General features: G+C 41.9%; 1 protein-coding gene across 3 annotated transcripts in view; it reads right to left on the bottom strand.

Moving 5' to 3' along the window:
* Window positions 1-15,426, bottom strand: part of si:dkey-121a11.3 (uncharacterized protein KIAA1614) — a 28,845-nt gene extending 13,419 nt beyond the window's left edge. Inside the window, exons 1-4 of one of the 3 annotated variants that reach the window (XM_020049369.3) lie at window positions 14,503-15,426; window positions 4,869-5,876; window positions 4,093-4,162; window positions 2,601-2,771 (exon numbers count right to left, since the gene is read on the bottom strand). In XM_020049369.3, the coding sequence (XP_019904928.2) occupies window positions 2,601-2,771; window positions 4,093-4,162; window positions 4,869-5,826 (1,199 nt within the window). In that variant the 5' untranslated portion in view covers window positions 5,827-5,876; window positions 14,503-15,426. Of the gene's footprint in view, window positions 1-2,600; window positions 2,772-4,092; window positions 4,163-4,868; window positions 5,877-12,264; window positions 12,626-14,502 lie in introns of those variants that run through there. The other 2 variants (XM_013135070.4, XM_020049371.3) reach the window with 2 other exon arrangements.
* Between the last annotated feature and the right edge of the window lie 100 nt (window positions 15,427-15,526).

Raw genomic sequence — 15,526 nt, 5'->3', positions numbered from 1 at the left:
CGATGATACTTGAACAAAAATTAGCTGCATGGTCGAGTGGCCAGAAAGAAGCCTTTACTGCGCCAATGCCACAAAAAAGCCAGGTTACAATATGCCTGACAACACCTTGACACACCTCACAGCTTTTGGCACACTGAAAGATGGAGTGACGAGACCAAAATAGAGCTTTATGGTCACAACCATAAGCGTTGTGTTTGGAGAGGAATCAACAAGGCCTATAGTGAACAGAATACCATCCCCACTGTGAGCATGGTGGTGGCTCACTGATGTTTTGGGGGGGGTGAGCTCTAAAAACACGGGGAATCCAGTGAAAATGTATGGCAAGATGAATACAGCATGTTATCAGAAAATACTGGCAGACAATTTGCATTTTTCTGCATGAAAGCTGCGCATGGGACGCTCTTGGACTTTTCAATACGACAATGACCCTAAGCACAAAGCCAAGTTGACCCTCCAGTGGTTCCAGCAGAAAAAGGTGAAGGTTCTGGTGTGGCCATCACAGTCTCCTGACCTTAATATCATCAAGCCACTCTGGGGAGATCTCAAACGTGTTGTTCATGCAAGACGACCAAAGACTTTGCATGACCTGGAGGCATTTGTTCCAAGACGAATGGGCAGCTATACCACCTGCATGAATTTGTGGCCTCATAGACAACTATTACAAAAGACTGCACGCTATCATTGATGCTAAAGGGCATGCAGGTCAGTTCATTGCCATGTTTTGTTTAATGATTGTGCCATTCTGTTTTGCCTGCTCACTCTTGTTTTCTTTACAAATGGCACATGTATTTCCAATTCTTCAAGGGTATGCAAACTTTTGAGCACAGCTGTATACTTAATCTATAAGTAGAATCACTATAATAACTAATAGCCATATAATTCCAAATTTGAAGCGAATATTTGACACTGGATATATCACCTGTTTTAACTTGACAGTGCCACTTTTACAACCAGTTACCACAAATCCCAGAATCCCAGAACAAAGAGTATAGAAAATGTTGAATATATTGCCTCTTGTTATATATGTATGTATGTATATATATGTATGTATGTATGTATGTATGTATGTATGTGTGTGTGTGTGTGTGTGTGTGTATATATATATGTGTGTTATATAACTTCTTGTTAAGGAAATACATTAAATAAAACTCTTATTGTAAAAGAAGATTATCATTAATGCTCCCTCTATGTGAACGCTACGGGCAATATTCTTGATATTTCTACTTAAATGTTTGTCCAGCAAATGTTGGATGTCCATGTTTCTTTTTCTTTCCATCTAAGCTAAATCCTCAGAGAACACGAGTGCTTTTCTTTCAATCTAAGCTAACTCCTCAGAGCCAACTCCTCAGAGAACATGGGAGTGCTTGGCTCTGCTTGCCTTGCTTATGCTTCTGCACACTGGGTTTGCACCCCTGGGAATGTGTGTGTGTGTGTGTTTGAGGGGGTAACAGCTGTCATATATGACAGGTGTAGCAAAGCAGTACGGGAAATTGCCTTATCAAGCGACAAATCACAATATGAAGATCCTTCTAAATTAATCAGACCCAACTCAGCAAGTACAAAATGAATTGTTCTTATGTAACACATAACAGAACCCAACATATGGCATCTCAATCGCGTTAATCCAGATCACCATCAGTATAAAGGATTTGTTTTCAAAAAGTTGTCTGTCATTGCAGGAAAATATATGAAAGGATTCATATCACATTGCATAATTTGTCATAACCACATCTGCGCCCAAACTGTCCCTTCCAATCATTGTGATCTGAGGTTGACAATGTATATGGGAACATCCTGTCTTGCTCAGAATAAATGCGCTGAGGAAACTACTGACCACAACTGGACCACAAATGGTATTAGGATTAGATGGGGCGGGTGTAGGCCTTGTATAATTCCCACGGGAATAACTAATGCTTTTTAAATAAATAAATTAATAGACAAAACTTAACGAATGGTGGAGATACATTTCGCTATAATTATTTACTTTACTTTCCAGAGGATAACATTCACCCGTTAACTAGGATATTGTATTTATTGTGTGGTTGTTAAATGTAAACATCAACATTTAACCACAAACTGTTGCACATTTGTAACACAATTCTATGGGTGACCTTCAGTGGATTTATAAAAAAACAAAAAAGTGCACAGTCAACAAAACATATATGACAACAAGTAAAACCAACGCTTTAGATAAATATACATCAGCCTCACAGTGAAGCGACACGGCACAGCCTGCCGCTGCTAGCTACGCTGATCCCTGTCAGTAAACACACAGAGATCTGCAGCCCACTTTAACCAGCCAAACACAATGCAGCCTTTCCGGTCGGTTCGGCGCAAAAGCCTACAGAGATTTACTGGCCACCCTGGGCCCCACCGAACTGAAGAGAAAATACTGGGAAAGAGAGCACATTGGGGAACACATCTCTTATTTCGTTTTGTTCGGTTGGTTTAGATGCTACAGGTGTCTGCCACCGCAAATTGCGTCTGGTAAACACACACACACACACTGGTGAGTCGACTCCTCTCACCCCCCTCCCCCCCCCCCATCCCCACACACAAAACACTTATACAAACAGGCAGTTGTGGAGCAGCGGACTTACGGGGCGTCTCTCTGGGGGGGTAGGATGGTGTGGTCGGCCTTCAGTGGGAACGAGCGGGCCTTCATGCGGGCTCTCTCCAGGAGACGCTTGGCCTGCTCATGGCGCGGACTCAGCGGCAGGTCCTCGCTGGACACAAAGGCCCTGGAGGCCGCACACACACCGTCACACACACTGACAGCCGGAGGGGTGGGGTCACGCGTCAGAGTCTGTGCGGGAGGGACACTCATAGAACAGGGGATTAGGCGGAGCGCGCCGTCACTACTAATTAGGCTGACAGTGTGCATGTCTGTGTGTCTCTGTAACTCTGTGTGTATGTGTTGTGTGTGTGTGTGTGTGTGTGTGTGTGTCTGTGTGTGTTTTGTTTGTTTGTTAATGTGCGTCCATTAGCTTTTGAGTTGGTGAGTGTGTGTGTAACTTTTATCCCATTCGCTAGGTGCTTGCGCTAATGAGTGTGTTTTTGCGAATATGTGTTCCACCGCGAAGCAGTGCCGCGCGTCACGCAGACAGCACTGAACACGGCGACAGGGCAGGGTTTTCGCCCCGGCGTCTCTGTGGGGATGTGTTTTTTTCAGACGTGTAGACATTTTTACTAACACCAAAACACACAGTTACCCACAGCTCCCAGGGCCCGAACCACTGAGCAACACACAGCTGTCTGTTCAGTTCTGAGGCACCTGCTACACGGGCCCTCGACAACAACAGAACAATTAAGTTATTGTGTTTCAAATTTTTGCCACCAGCTAGAAAGAGACTGTGAGTGAGAGGACATAGAAGGGAGACATGTAATCCTCTCTGATGAGGGTGGGGCTTTTAGTGACAGCTGTTGTAAACACTGTGTCGCAGTCACTCACTGCAGAAGTCTCAGGGACAGTACAGGAGTTGGTTCTGGTAGTCCTACAAAAAGTACCAGAGTTGGTTCTGGTAGTCTTAAAAAAGTACCGGGTCGGTTCTGGTAGTCCTACAAAAAGTACCGGAGTTGGTTCTGGTAGTCTTAAAAAAGTACCGGGTCGGTTCTGGTAGTCCTACAAAAAGTACCAGAGTTGGTTCTGGTAGTCCTACAAAAAGTACAGGGTCGGTTCTGGTAATCCTACAAAAGTACCGGAGTTGGTTCTGGTAGTCCTACAAAAAGTACCGGAGTTGGTTCTGGTAATCCTACAAAAGTACCGGAGTTGGTTCTGGTAGTCCTACAAAAAGTACCGGAGTTGGTTCTGGTAGTCCAACAAAAGCCCTATGTATATGGATCAGTGTTGAAACATCTAGTTTGGGGCTTTGGTAAAAGCCATGGAAATTAGTTTTGATACATCCACAGTTATAGTGAGAGACGAATCATGTGTAATGTTCCCTACATTTTCCACCCAGAGTTACTAAGCTGTTTAGCATGTGACTGTAGTAGGGCACTGTACTATTACACGAGAATCAAGGTTTTTACAGCAGGGCTGTAACAAAATATTGCGTCTGTAGTAACTCTATAGTTAGTTCTACAGTACTGTACCTCTTGCTGTGCTCGCTGTCTTGGAGGGAAATGCCTGAGTCCCAGTCGCTGTCATTCAGAGCAATGAAACCTGTGGAGAAATAGATGTAGTAGAATTTCCATCCATTATAGAAATATATCGTACAAATGTGAAAGAACCACATAAAAGAAAATGTCCTTGCTACTTTTTGACTTATAAAACGACTTTCTGTCTATAAAAGCATGATTCGTTTAATATGAGGATACTTGAGGCCATTAGAATGAGGGGCAAAGCATGAACCTACAGGCGGAAGGTAACGTTTGTGGCAGAGTTGCAGTTAAAGAGGCATTAGGCTCATTAATATTGATATTAGTTCAAATGTCTCAGTCAAAAAAGCTGTTGTTGGGGTGGATGGTTGTGGTGGACACTTTGTATCTACCTGGCCATGCAGAGATCATGTCAGAGGTAGGTAAAGCCTACCTCCTTTTCTTCACAGATTTTCATAATTGTTGCCATATATTATCATGAAATAGTAGGAAAATCTAAATTTTGACTGCACTGGGCCTTTAAACAAGGCTAACATATTTGCTGACAGAAGCATAATACAATATAATGCTTTGATACCATTATATGTCTGAAAAGTTGAGAAGGTAGTGTGAAGAAACTGAAAACAGCAGCAGAAGGTGCAACTTGATATTAGGGGAGAAACTCATTCGAACATTCAATGCATTTTTGGTTTTGTTTGGTGTGTTCTTCTGGCGGTTGACATATAGGCAGGAGAATCCAAACAAGGAATATCTTTCGCTCTTTACTGTACCTTGTTCGTTGCACTGGGCCACCTCTTCTGCCCTCTGCTCTTTGTCTACGGTTGTTTTGGCCCCTGGTTCTGGCCCCTGGCTCTTGTTCAGCATCTGCTTAAGGAGGCCCCGGTTCATCTCCACTCTCTCTGCTAGAGATATGGAGCTACCACTGCTGCACATACTGTCCAGGCTGTCAGGCCTCCACAGGCCTCCCACTTGCCTCTGGGACCCCAGCTCACCCAGGCATCCCCTCAGAGCCTCCAGGCTGTCCCTGCGAAGCAGATCCCTGCGAATTCCGCCTTGCCTCTGAGCTTTTCCCATCTGGGGCGTGCCTGGGGCCGGGGGCGTATCCCCGGTCTGGAGCAGGGCTTCGGGCCCGGTGGCCTTCCACAAGCCCTCAGGACTGGCCCAGGGTTTAGCTGCGCTAGCCCAGCTGAAGTTATCCTCCAAGGAACTAGCGCTGGCGCTAACATCAGACAGATTCTCTAGGCTGGAGCCCTCGCCCAGCCCGCGTGGGAGTGCTCCCAGGCAGAGGTCCAACCCAGCCACATCTAAACCCTCCACCGGGCTGTCCGGCACCACTGGACGGAATGTGGAACACTGGGAGTCTGCATCATCGTCGCTACTGCTGGAGCCCCAACTCACCAACACAGGACTGAAAAGGGAAGAGGCCACAGGGGAGGCCTTCTTATTCACGCCAACCTCGAAGGCCTCGCTCCCTGCAGCCATGTGGCGTTCAGACAGGGCCTTGATCTTGGACTGCAAGGCAGACACCGCAAAGCCCTGGGACGAGGGCTGCCGCTGAAGCAGGAGGGCGCCTGGGGTGGGTGAGGCGAGGGTAGGGGCGGTGGTGGCAGGACCCAGGCTGGACGGCGGTTGGAGGTTCTTCGCGTCTGGATCGAGGGTCTGGGATTCGGCCCTCTCCGGCACACAAGGTGTGAGGAGCAAGTAGTCTGCCGTGGTTGCCTTCTCCATGGCCACATCACACTTAGACGGTTGAACCTGGAGTGAGGGCTGCCTCAGTGCTGTGCAGGAGACAAGAGCACAGGGGGTGGGAGGTTTATGGTTGGGTACTACCAAGAATATGGTCGTTCAAAGATGATTTTGTCAGACTAAGATATTCCAAGAGTAATATTTTTTATGACACAGTTAGTTGAAGTTGAGCTTTCCTGAATGCCTCTTTGAGTAATTCAAGTCATATTTCTTTGAAATAACCTATTATCGATAATCAGTATTTGCCAGCTCATTTTTATCAGGGGGATGAAAGGCTCTAATTAAATTGTAGATTCAGATGATGAGTTTCAGATATATATAACTCAAACCCAATGGTGTTGAAGTGAAGATATATTACAAACCCGATTCCAAAAAAGTTGGGACACTGTACAATTGTGAATAAAAACAGAATGCAATGATGTGGAAGTTTCAAATTTCAATATTTTATTCAGAATACAACATAGATGACATATCAAATGTTTAAACTGAGAGAATGTATCACTTTAAGGGTAAAATAAGTTGATTTTAAAATTTCATGGCATCAACACATCGCAAAAAAGTTGGGACAAGGCCATGTTTACCACTGTGTGGCATTCTTGTCCAATACAGGCTTCTTGTAGCTCAACTGTCTTAGGTCTTCTTTGTCGCACCTTCCTCTTTATGATGCGCCAAATGTTTTCTATGGGTGAAAGATCTGGACTGCAGGCTGGCCATTTCAGTACCCGGATCCTTCTTCTATGCAGCCATGACATTGTAATTGATGCAGTATGTGGTCTGGCATTGACATGTTGGAAAATGCAAGGTCTTCCCTGAAAGAGATGAAGTCTGGATGGGAGCATATGTTGTTCTAGAACTTGGATATAACTGTCCAGATGTGTAGGCTGCCCATGCCACCCGCACTCATGCAACCCCATACCATCAGAGATGCAGGCTTCTGAACTGAGCGCTGATAACAACTTGGGTTGTCCTTGTCCTCTTCAGTCCGGATGACATGGCGTCCCAGTTTTCCAAAATGAGCTTCAAATTTGATTCATCTGACCACAGAACACTTTTCCACTTTGCCACAGTCCATTTGAAATGATCCTTGGCCCAGAGAAAACACCTGCGATTCTGGATCATGTTTAGATACGGCTTATTTTTTGACCTATAGAGTTTTAGCCGGCAACGGCGAATGGCACGGTGGATTGTGTTCACCGACAATGTTTTCTGGAAGTATTCCTGAGCCCATGTTGTGATTTCCATTACAGTATCATTCCTGTATGTGATGCAGTGCCGTCTGAGGGCCCGAAGATCACGAGCATCCAGTATGGTTTTCCGGCCTTGACCCTTACGCACAGAGATTGTTCCAGATTCTCTGAATCTTTGGATGATATTATGCACTGTAGATGATGATAACTTCAAACTCTTTGCAATTTTTCTCTGAGAAACTCCTTTCTGATATTGCTCCACTATTTTTCGCCGCAGCATTGGGGGAATTGGTGATCATCAGCCCATTTTGACTTCTGAGAGACACTGCCACTCTGAGAGGCTCTTTTTATACCCAATCCTGTTGCCAATTGACATAATAAGTTGCAAATTGGTCCTCCAGCTGTTCCTTATCTGTACATTTAACTTTTCCGACCTCTTATTGCTACCTGTACCAACTGTTTTGGAATGTGTAGCTCTCATGAAATCCAAAATGAGCCAATATTTGGCATGACATTACAAAATGTCTTACTTTCAACATTCGATATGTTATCTATATTCTATTGTGAATTAAATATACGTTTATGAGATTTGTATATTATTCCATTCCTTTTTTACTCACAATTTGTACAGTGTCCCAACTTTTTTGGAATCGGGTTTGTATATCCATATGTCCAAATGTGTAAAAGAGAAGACAACTTTCCAGGGGCTGTAGTTACTTTTTCACCTGGATATTGCTGGGATATTTAATAAATTAAATTGCTTACATAATTATTCAACCTCCACATATTAATATTTTGTAGAGCAACCTTTTAATGCAATAACAGCTTTAAGTATGTGCCAGATTTACACAATGTTATATAGTGATTTTGGCCTGATCTTCTCAGTTCTCCAGGTTGTTCAGGTGGGTCGGCTCAGATTCTCAATGAGATACTAATCTGGACTTTGACTGGGTCACTATAGAACATTAATCTTTTTGTTCTTGAGCCACTCAAATATTGCTTTGGTCTTCCGCTTGGGATCACTGTCCCCAAAATGTCCTTCCAAATGTTAATTCCCTAACCAGTCCTTGTTGATGAGAAGCATCCCCACAGCATGATGCTGCCACTGTAGGGATAGTCTGTGCTGAGGCATGAGCATTGTTTGGTTTGTGCCACACATATGCCTTTCGGTTCTGGTCAAATTCATATCTTATCTAACCACAAAACCATTCATACATGGATGACTCTCATGCTTTCAGATGTTATCTTTTGAGTACAGGCCAGTTTTATACAAAGCTCTTGATAAATTTGAGCAGTGTACCATTACTCCACTCCCAGCCATTGAACTCTGTAGCTCCTTCAAAGGGGTTATTGGCCTCTCCTCTCCTCTTCTCTCAAGAAGTCCCCTTCTTGTTTGAGTGCTGCGTTTTGAAGGGACAGCCTTTTCTTGCAATGCTTGGGTAGTGGGATGCAGCAAACCCTTATTTTGTACCCTTTTCTTAATATATGCATTTTAAATTACTTCATCTCTAACTTCTGTAGAATGCCCCATATGTATATGTTTTTATGAGATAGCCACACTGGACTTTTCTTTCATTGTCTTTGTCTGAGGTTTGTAAGAGGTTGAGAGAGAAAACACGCAATATTGCCTGGCAGCTAATTACTATAGCAACCCACTCTGATATTCACTCTACTTTGAGTTTAACACTTTGTTGCCATGGGTAACTCAATAGTGGCTCAAAGGCTAGCTAGAATCTTTAAATAGGTCCCCGTGCAGCCAATAAATGATGTCACAAAAAGACCAGAGCATGTGATACTACGCAACTACAACAAAAAATAAAGGTCAAAATTGGAACAAACTAATGTACTCTAGTGTGATGCAAAACAATAACTATTTTGGGTCTGTGAAAAACATTAAAATGGTTTAGTTCTTCGAAGGACTGCTTCAACCATCCAGGGCCGTTTCAAAACCAGGACTGTTTCAACCATCCAGGGCTGTTTCAAAACCAGGACTGTTTCAACCATCCAGGGCTGGAATGGAAATACCGTGCTGTAGGGTCCCGATCTTCCATTAAAGCACATTTTAAATGTACCAGTACTACCCATTACTGTGTTAAGGAACACCATCACAACATACCTTAAAATAACATCTTGTCATTCCAATGAAATGAAGTGTTTCAATGTGTAATACAGTGACCTGAAACACATACGTTTCAGGTCACAACAGGCCCGCAAGTCACATTAACTTGCTTGCAATGTGATGGTTAATTCAGTCTGTAATCTAGACAGAAAATGGACGTTTTGTTCACCTGCATTCAGAATGACTGACAGGGTTGGGAAGACTAAGAGACAACCTAGTCCTTTTTCTAAACAACTTCAACTACCATTTCAGTAACAGGTTTAATAACTTCAAGGATATTTTAAATAAGAAAACTGACACCAAGGTAATACTCGGTAAAAGCACCCTGTTTGAAGAAGTCTCTACTATGGTTGCACACCTAGATTTGGCAATATTTTACCATTCTTCTTTACAAAAGCTCAAACTCTGTCAAGTTCTGAGGGAGTGTCTATTGACAGTTTTCAAATTATGCATTTATTTTCCTTTCTATCCTGGCAAGTTTCCCAGTTCCTGATTATGGGAAACATTCCCTTAATATCTGCATATTTGTATATATTTGTATTATTGTTGTTAGAGAACTGGCCTCAGCTTGAATTCTCTGTATAAAGAGTCCTGGACATAAATGCCTTTAAATTTGTCAAAGTTGCCATTGGCTTCTTGCTAGCCACTCTGATTAGTTTCCTACTTTTAGTCATCCAATTTGGAGGGACGGTCTGATTTAGGAAGGGTCTTGGTGAGGCCATATATCTTCCACTCCTTAATCAATGTCATAGATGTAGGTCATTTAGGTGGAGGCCATTCTCATTGTGTGGGATTTGGTAGATGATCTGAGCTAATTTAAGATTGCTCTTACAAGGGTAGTGAAGACATCTAATTATATTAAAATATTTTATATTTTTAACATATAATTTCACATTTAAAAAACAATCCCCTTAAAATAGTTGTGTAGATAAGTGGAAAGACATTGCTATAGGCACCGTAAACCAGCAAGACTGCATACTGGGAACTATGATAATGATGGGCATAGTTTTGGTTACCCAAGATATACAAAAAGGGGAAGTTTGTCGGTTTGAACACAAAGTCTAACATAGATCTGGCTTCCAAAATAAACCCAACTCCTCAAAATGAACAGCAACACTTGGGTTGAAAGGCACAACATATGCAGGCTTTTATACATTTCAAATATATTTAAATGATACTCCAAGAACCCCATACTCAAAGGTTCTTCATCAGGCCAGAGTTCTCAGGTTTTACTGCATTGTGAACTGTGAAAATGTACAGATGTTGGGGAAGGAACCCAATAGGCTACTGTATCGTTCTATATGATATTTAGGTAAATAATACACAACTCAAAGTTATTGAAAACTATAGAAAGAAAGGTGCATGTCCATTTCCAAAAGAGGTTAAATAGACAATAGTTTCTCTTATCACAGCTTGTTTTTCCAAATCAGTATGCAGCCTCAAATCCACAGGAGATCTCTAACTCAAGCCAAAGACAATTAGATACACATCAACAAACCTCAAACATCTAAATCCCATTATTACTGGGTAGAGGTTAACACTGTTGCAGCAACTACATTTTGAATAATTTTCTGCAGTGCATTCAGAGTAAACTCACATCTACATTTAAGGGTTAGGTTTCAGTAACTTACAAGTGTATAGCATGTCACATGCACACAAGTGTTAATTAATGCGAGCTGGCTGTAAAATACAACCCATCTTCATCAAACAAACCCCAATACCATAAAGGGCTTCTCATGAACCAGGTAGCCAAAAAACGCTGGCAGATCACGAGGGAGCACACGCTGAAATTAGCAAAAAAACAAAGTTCTGTAAACCAACAAGACCTATTAACCTAGCCCGTGACAGAGAATCCAGATGAGGGACGTTTATGCAGATGTAGAGCTTGTTCATGCATGGCTCGTTCTGCATAGAGCTTAATTTGATTTAATTAGTGTGTGCTTCATACGGAAAGCTCCCTGCCAAGTTAAAACCACCCACAGGCCTCAACTATCAGTTGTCAAGTACCAAGAAAAGTAATAGAGTAAACCACACTCCTCTAAAATGAATCAGTTTCTGGTCCGGTTCTGAGAGTTAGACAAATAGGCAGACTGGCAGAGGTAGAAAAGCAGAGAGAAATACAACTTATATATGGAAGACAAAGTAAGTAAGTCAGAAAATAACCAGAATGTTACGTCATCAGAGGCCGTCATCTACCAAGATTTCACGTAACGAATAGAAATATCAGTAACAGATCAAGAGTCCCCAAGAGTCCAAGTCAATAATTTGTTGGTTTTAGTCATTGTATCTGTACCAATTTCATCCTATCCAAAAGGGTAATTGCAGATAGATAAAACAAGTCTCATGGCAATGGGATTTGGATACTTGACACCACACAGAGTACAATAGAGGGTAAAGACAGAAGATATTTGATTGGTCGTGCCCTATTGTTATTTGAACTGGATCTGCCATCCTAAGTCATACAACGATTTGATGGTAAGATTTAAAGAGAGCCCATTAGAGGTCTCAGACTGGTCTTAATGTCTTTTAACTTTTCCTGCTTCCTGTCAAGAGAGTTCAGAGCCCATACTTGCAGTGTCTTTAAGTGCTGATCTATATGCATTCCTCTTTTGATCCAAATTAATAATATCATAAGCCTATGGACAGTGCAGACCTGGCCCTAGAGCAGTGCTCCTACTCTGGAACTCGTTACAAAGTGGATACTAGTACGCTGTAGGGTTTTAATCATCACAGATTCAGTCTGGAATGCAGCTGCTGTCTCCAAATTCCAGGGAGTGACTGGGGAACGCAGAGAGCATGTTAAGGGTTAGAGGCTACCCTTCTAAACCACATTGACCGGGTTGCTTCTACAAATAACTGTTTTGGTGTGAGGCAATTTAGTAGAATTTCCTCGCATGGCAAGTGAAATGCTAACACATTAATTAACATGCAAATACTTCACGTTGGCCCAAAGGCTGTGAGTGATTTTGACCTTTCCTGCCTGTGTCTGAACTCACCACAGAGAAGACGCCACAGATTATGTGATCACAGTTGCACTGAACACTTAAAAAGTAGTTCTAGATAGTTCTAGAGAGATGCACCTGAAGGTACGTGAAAGGAAAAGTGGTGTCTTACCTCTCTCCCTCTTTTGATATTTGGAGACTAAGAAAGAACTGCTCCTGGCCTCCTCTCTCAAATCCCATTCTGAATTCTGCCAAAGCTTGGACCAGTGCCTTCTCACTGTTATTTCAGCAACGCCTTCTATTTTCCCTCCAGCTGTGTTTGGGGCAACTCACGTCTGAGGACTGTCTCAACTCAGCAATAACTCTCCCTTGAGTAAAAATCTCAGATTTTCACCAACCTTCTCCTCCCTTCAAAAAACCCTGCTCCCAACTATCTACCTCCTCAGACACACTTCCTGTGTGAAAACATCTTCAGCAGGCAGAGGGGAGCAGCTAACTGTAAAAGGTGATCCACATGTGTGGAAACCTCAGGGTTGCTCGGGGAGACAGTCTTGAGCAGCTGTTGGAGGATTGGCCACAAAACCTCTTACAGGAAATCTGAAAACATTTCTATTGGAAGAAGGGCTGAAGCTCCGCCTGCTGTGGGTGTTGTCTTATATATTTACCCTTGAATTTTGGAGAGAGGGAGTAAAAAAAAAGGAGGAAAGGAATCTTAAATGCAGAGAGCAGAGGAAGTGCACCAGTCTCCAAGCTCATATTCCAGCTGCCTCTGAATTTCCTTTGTTGATACTAAGTTTGGACTCCGCTGATTCGTCACATTTGTCTTTCACGTTCTAAGTTGCTGTTCGTCGTTTACAAAAAATGAATGAATTTGTTTCCATTTGAATTGCTGTGCAAAAGCGTTCAGTGGTAACACATTTTGTTATCATTTAGTATGAATGGATCCCTAAAGTCTCCAAGGCCTGCCTTGAAACAGGGCCAAAGTAATGGGAAACATAAGAAATTGAACTTTAGACCCAATTACACAGACCTGAGAAGCTCAAGCTCAGAAAAAGAGGAATGTATCATAGCCTTATGAAAAATGCCTCTCTTTCGCCCAAATAAATGATCCTCCTATTTCCTGAGCTGAAATGTGCCTTGCTCAATCAATCCTTTAAACAAGCCCTCTATTGTGCTCTATATTCTATTTTTAACACATCTATGACCACCATAAAACATGGCTATGTCTTACTGGCTAGTATTGCGCAAAGACCTATTCCCATCTCCAGATTGGGATAAACCAAACATCTCTGTCTGGTGTTTGCTCCTGCTTAAGAACTGTCTGCATATTTTAAAAAGTAGCAGTCTATGCTTGTATATCCCCAGTGGATAGGGTTCTCTGAGTAACCCAGGAATATGACCTCATTTCTGCCAGTGGGCCAAGTAGCCAGAGCAAAAGTAGACATTAGTATGTGAAGCTGTGAAACACTACTTTTCAGATTATGGGTTTTTCTGTTTGGTTAGTATTTTTTACTGAACGCACGTAACTAAGAAACAGACAAGGAATCATACAAACAGTAGCTTTGGGAAATATTCAGACATTTTTGGTGTTATGAATTGTATTTACAATTGATTGATATAAAAACAATTTTTTGCCAATCTACACACAATATCCCACACTGACCAATTGAAAAACATGTTTTCTTTTTTTGTGTACATTTATTATATATAAACCAATTAAATATTTCATACAAATAAATATTCAGACTCTTTATTATTCAGTAATTTGTGGAAGCACTTCTGGCAGTGATCACAGTTTCTAATCTTCCTGAGTACACTTCTATCAGCTTTGAACACTTGGTTCGAAGGCAGTCCCGGTTTCTCAGTCAGATCAGACTGTAAGAGTCGGAGAACTGCAATGTTCACGTCTACCCAAGGATGTTGCGTGACTTTGGCTGTGCTACTCAAGGACATTCACAAACTTGTCCCAAAGCCACTGCAGTGTTTTGGCTTCTTCATTACGGGATATAATGTGTAGATTGATGGTAAATATATATGTTTTATAAATTATTCAATTCAGACTGTGTATAAAAGCCTTGCTACCGAAATAACTATTTGACAGTCTCAACAGCACTGTGGGAGTAGACAGACAATGATGCTCTGATAAATTCACCAATATAGAAGAAAAGATTGACCATCTGCACAGATGTAAAATCTATGTACATTATTAACAAACCTGACCACTTAAATCATACTTTTTCAATATACATTCAGATGTTCTGGACTGGATGCTGAAACTCATCAACTGTACTCTGTATATCTACAGAGCCGTTCTGACAAAATGCTATACAAATGTACAAAATACATTTGAACATTAAAAAGGATTTAGCAATAAGTTACATCCAGTTAATCTTGTAAAGTGTGTTGTTACCTTTTTGTGTTTCTTCAGAGCATTGGTTTTCCAGCTGAGAACAAGGTTTAGGTCCTTAGGCTCCATGACCATTCACAGTTTGTAAATATCTCATCAAAGAGGATGGGGAATCTCGCTCATCTTCATACTGCATTTCTCATAGTACTCCTTTAATGTGTCACCCGCTCTCTGTCACACAGTTTCTCTCTGCATATCAATAATTAGTTGAGTTGGTTAACATCGTATGAAATTAAACGGATTGATGTTTAAACGAATCCATGATGGACAGTCGTTGGCTAGACAATTTCGTCATTCACAACTTGGACCCATTAGCCTTAGACAGTGAATAAGGCATGGATGGAGGGATTATTTCTGTCAGATGTGAAAAAAACTCCTCTGACTCAAATGTGTGCTGATGTCACATAAACTACATGATCCCAGCTAATGTTTGGGTGCACAGGGACTCATGGGAGGCCGGATTATTTACTATGAGATCTGTACAGTAGTTGCCCATGTGCGGCCGAGCACTAATACAAAGCGAATAGGATGTCACTGACGTGAAATTGCGTAGTATCGCGGCATATGACCCTTCAATGGATTAAAATTGTTCCGTCAGAGCTTCTGTAACTTGTAATATCGATAAATGAAAACTATCCTTAAAAAAGTAAAATCAAATTACAAAATAATTTACATTCGCCTCTTCTGCTTCAGTCAAAGACGGCTGTTGAAGTTCTGTCAATCATGAGCAGCATGCGGCTATGGAAAATTGCTGTATGTACCGTGTATCTGGTAAAATTACGCCACCTTGTGGTATTTTAGTTTATTTCCTGAGGCTATCGGTATCAAGTTTACCGTTGCGAAACTTGCCATACATACAGTTGCACGGTTATCGCTATTTAATACCATTTTAACAATCCAGATGGATCACATTAGTTAAGTAGTAAGAATGTTTGCGGAAAGTAGGCAACGCCCATTAGTACAAGCGACATCTCCATTCAAAGGTTGTGCTTTCAGCTCTTCTGATAGGTCGGTAGCTAATAATCCG

Source organism: Esox lucius, chromosome 8 (assembly GCF_011004845.1).
Source record: "Esox lucius isolate fEsoLuc1 chromosome 8, fEsoLuc1.pri, whole genome shotgun sequence".
Lineage (NCBI taxonomy): Eukaryota > Metazoa > Chordata > Actinopteri > Esociformes > Esocidae > Esox > Esox lucius.
The sequence above is the reverse complement of the archived record's forward strand: the minus strand, read 5'-3'. Positions and strand labels throughout refer to the sequence as shown.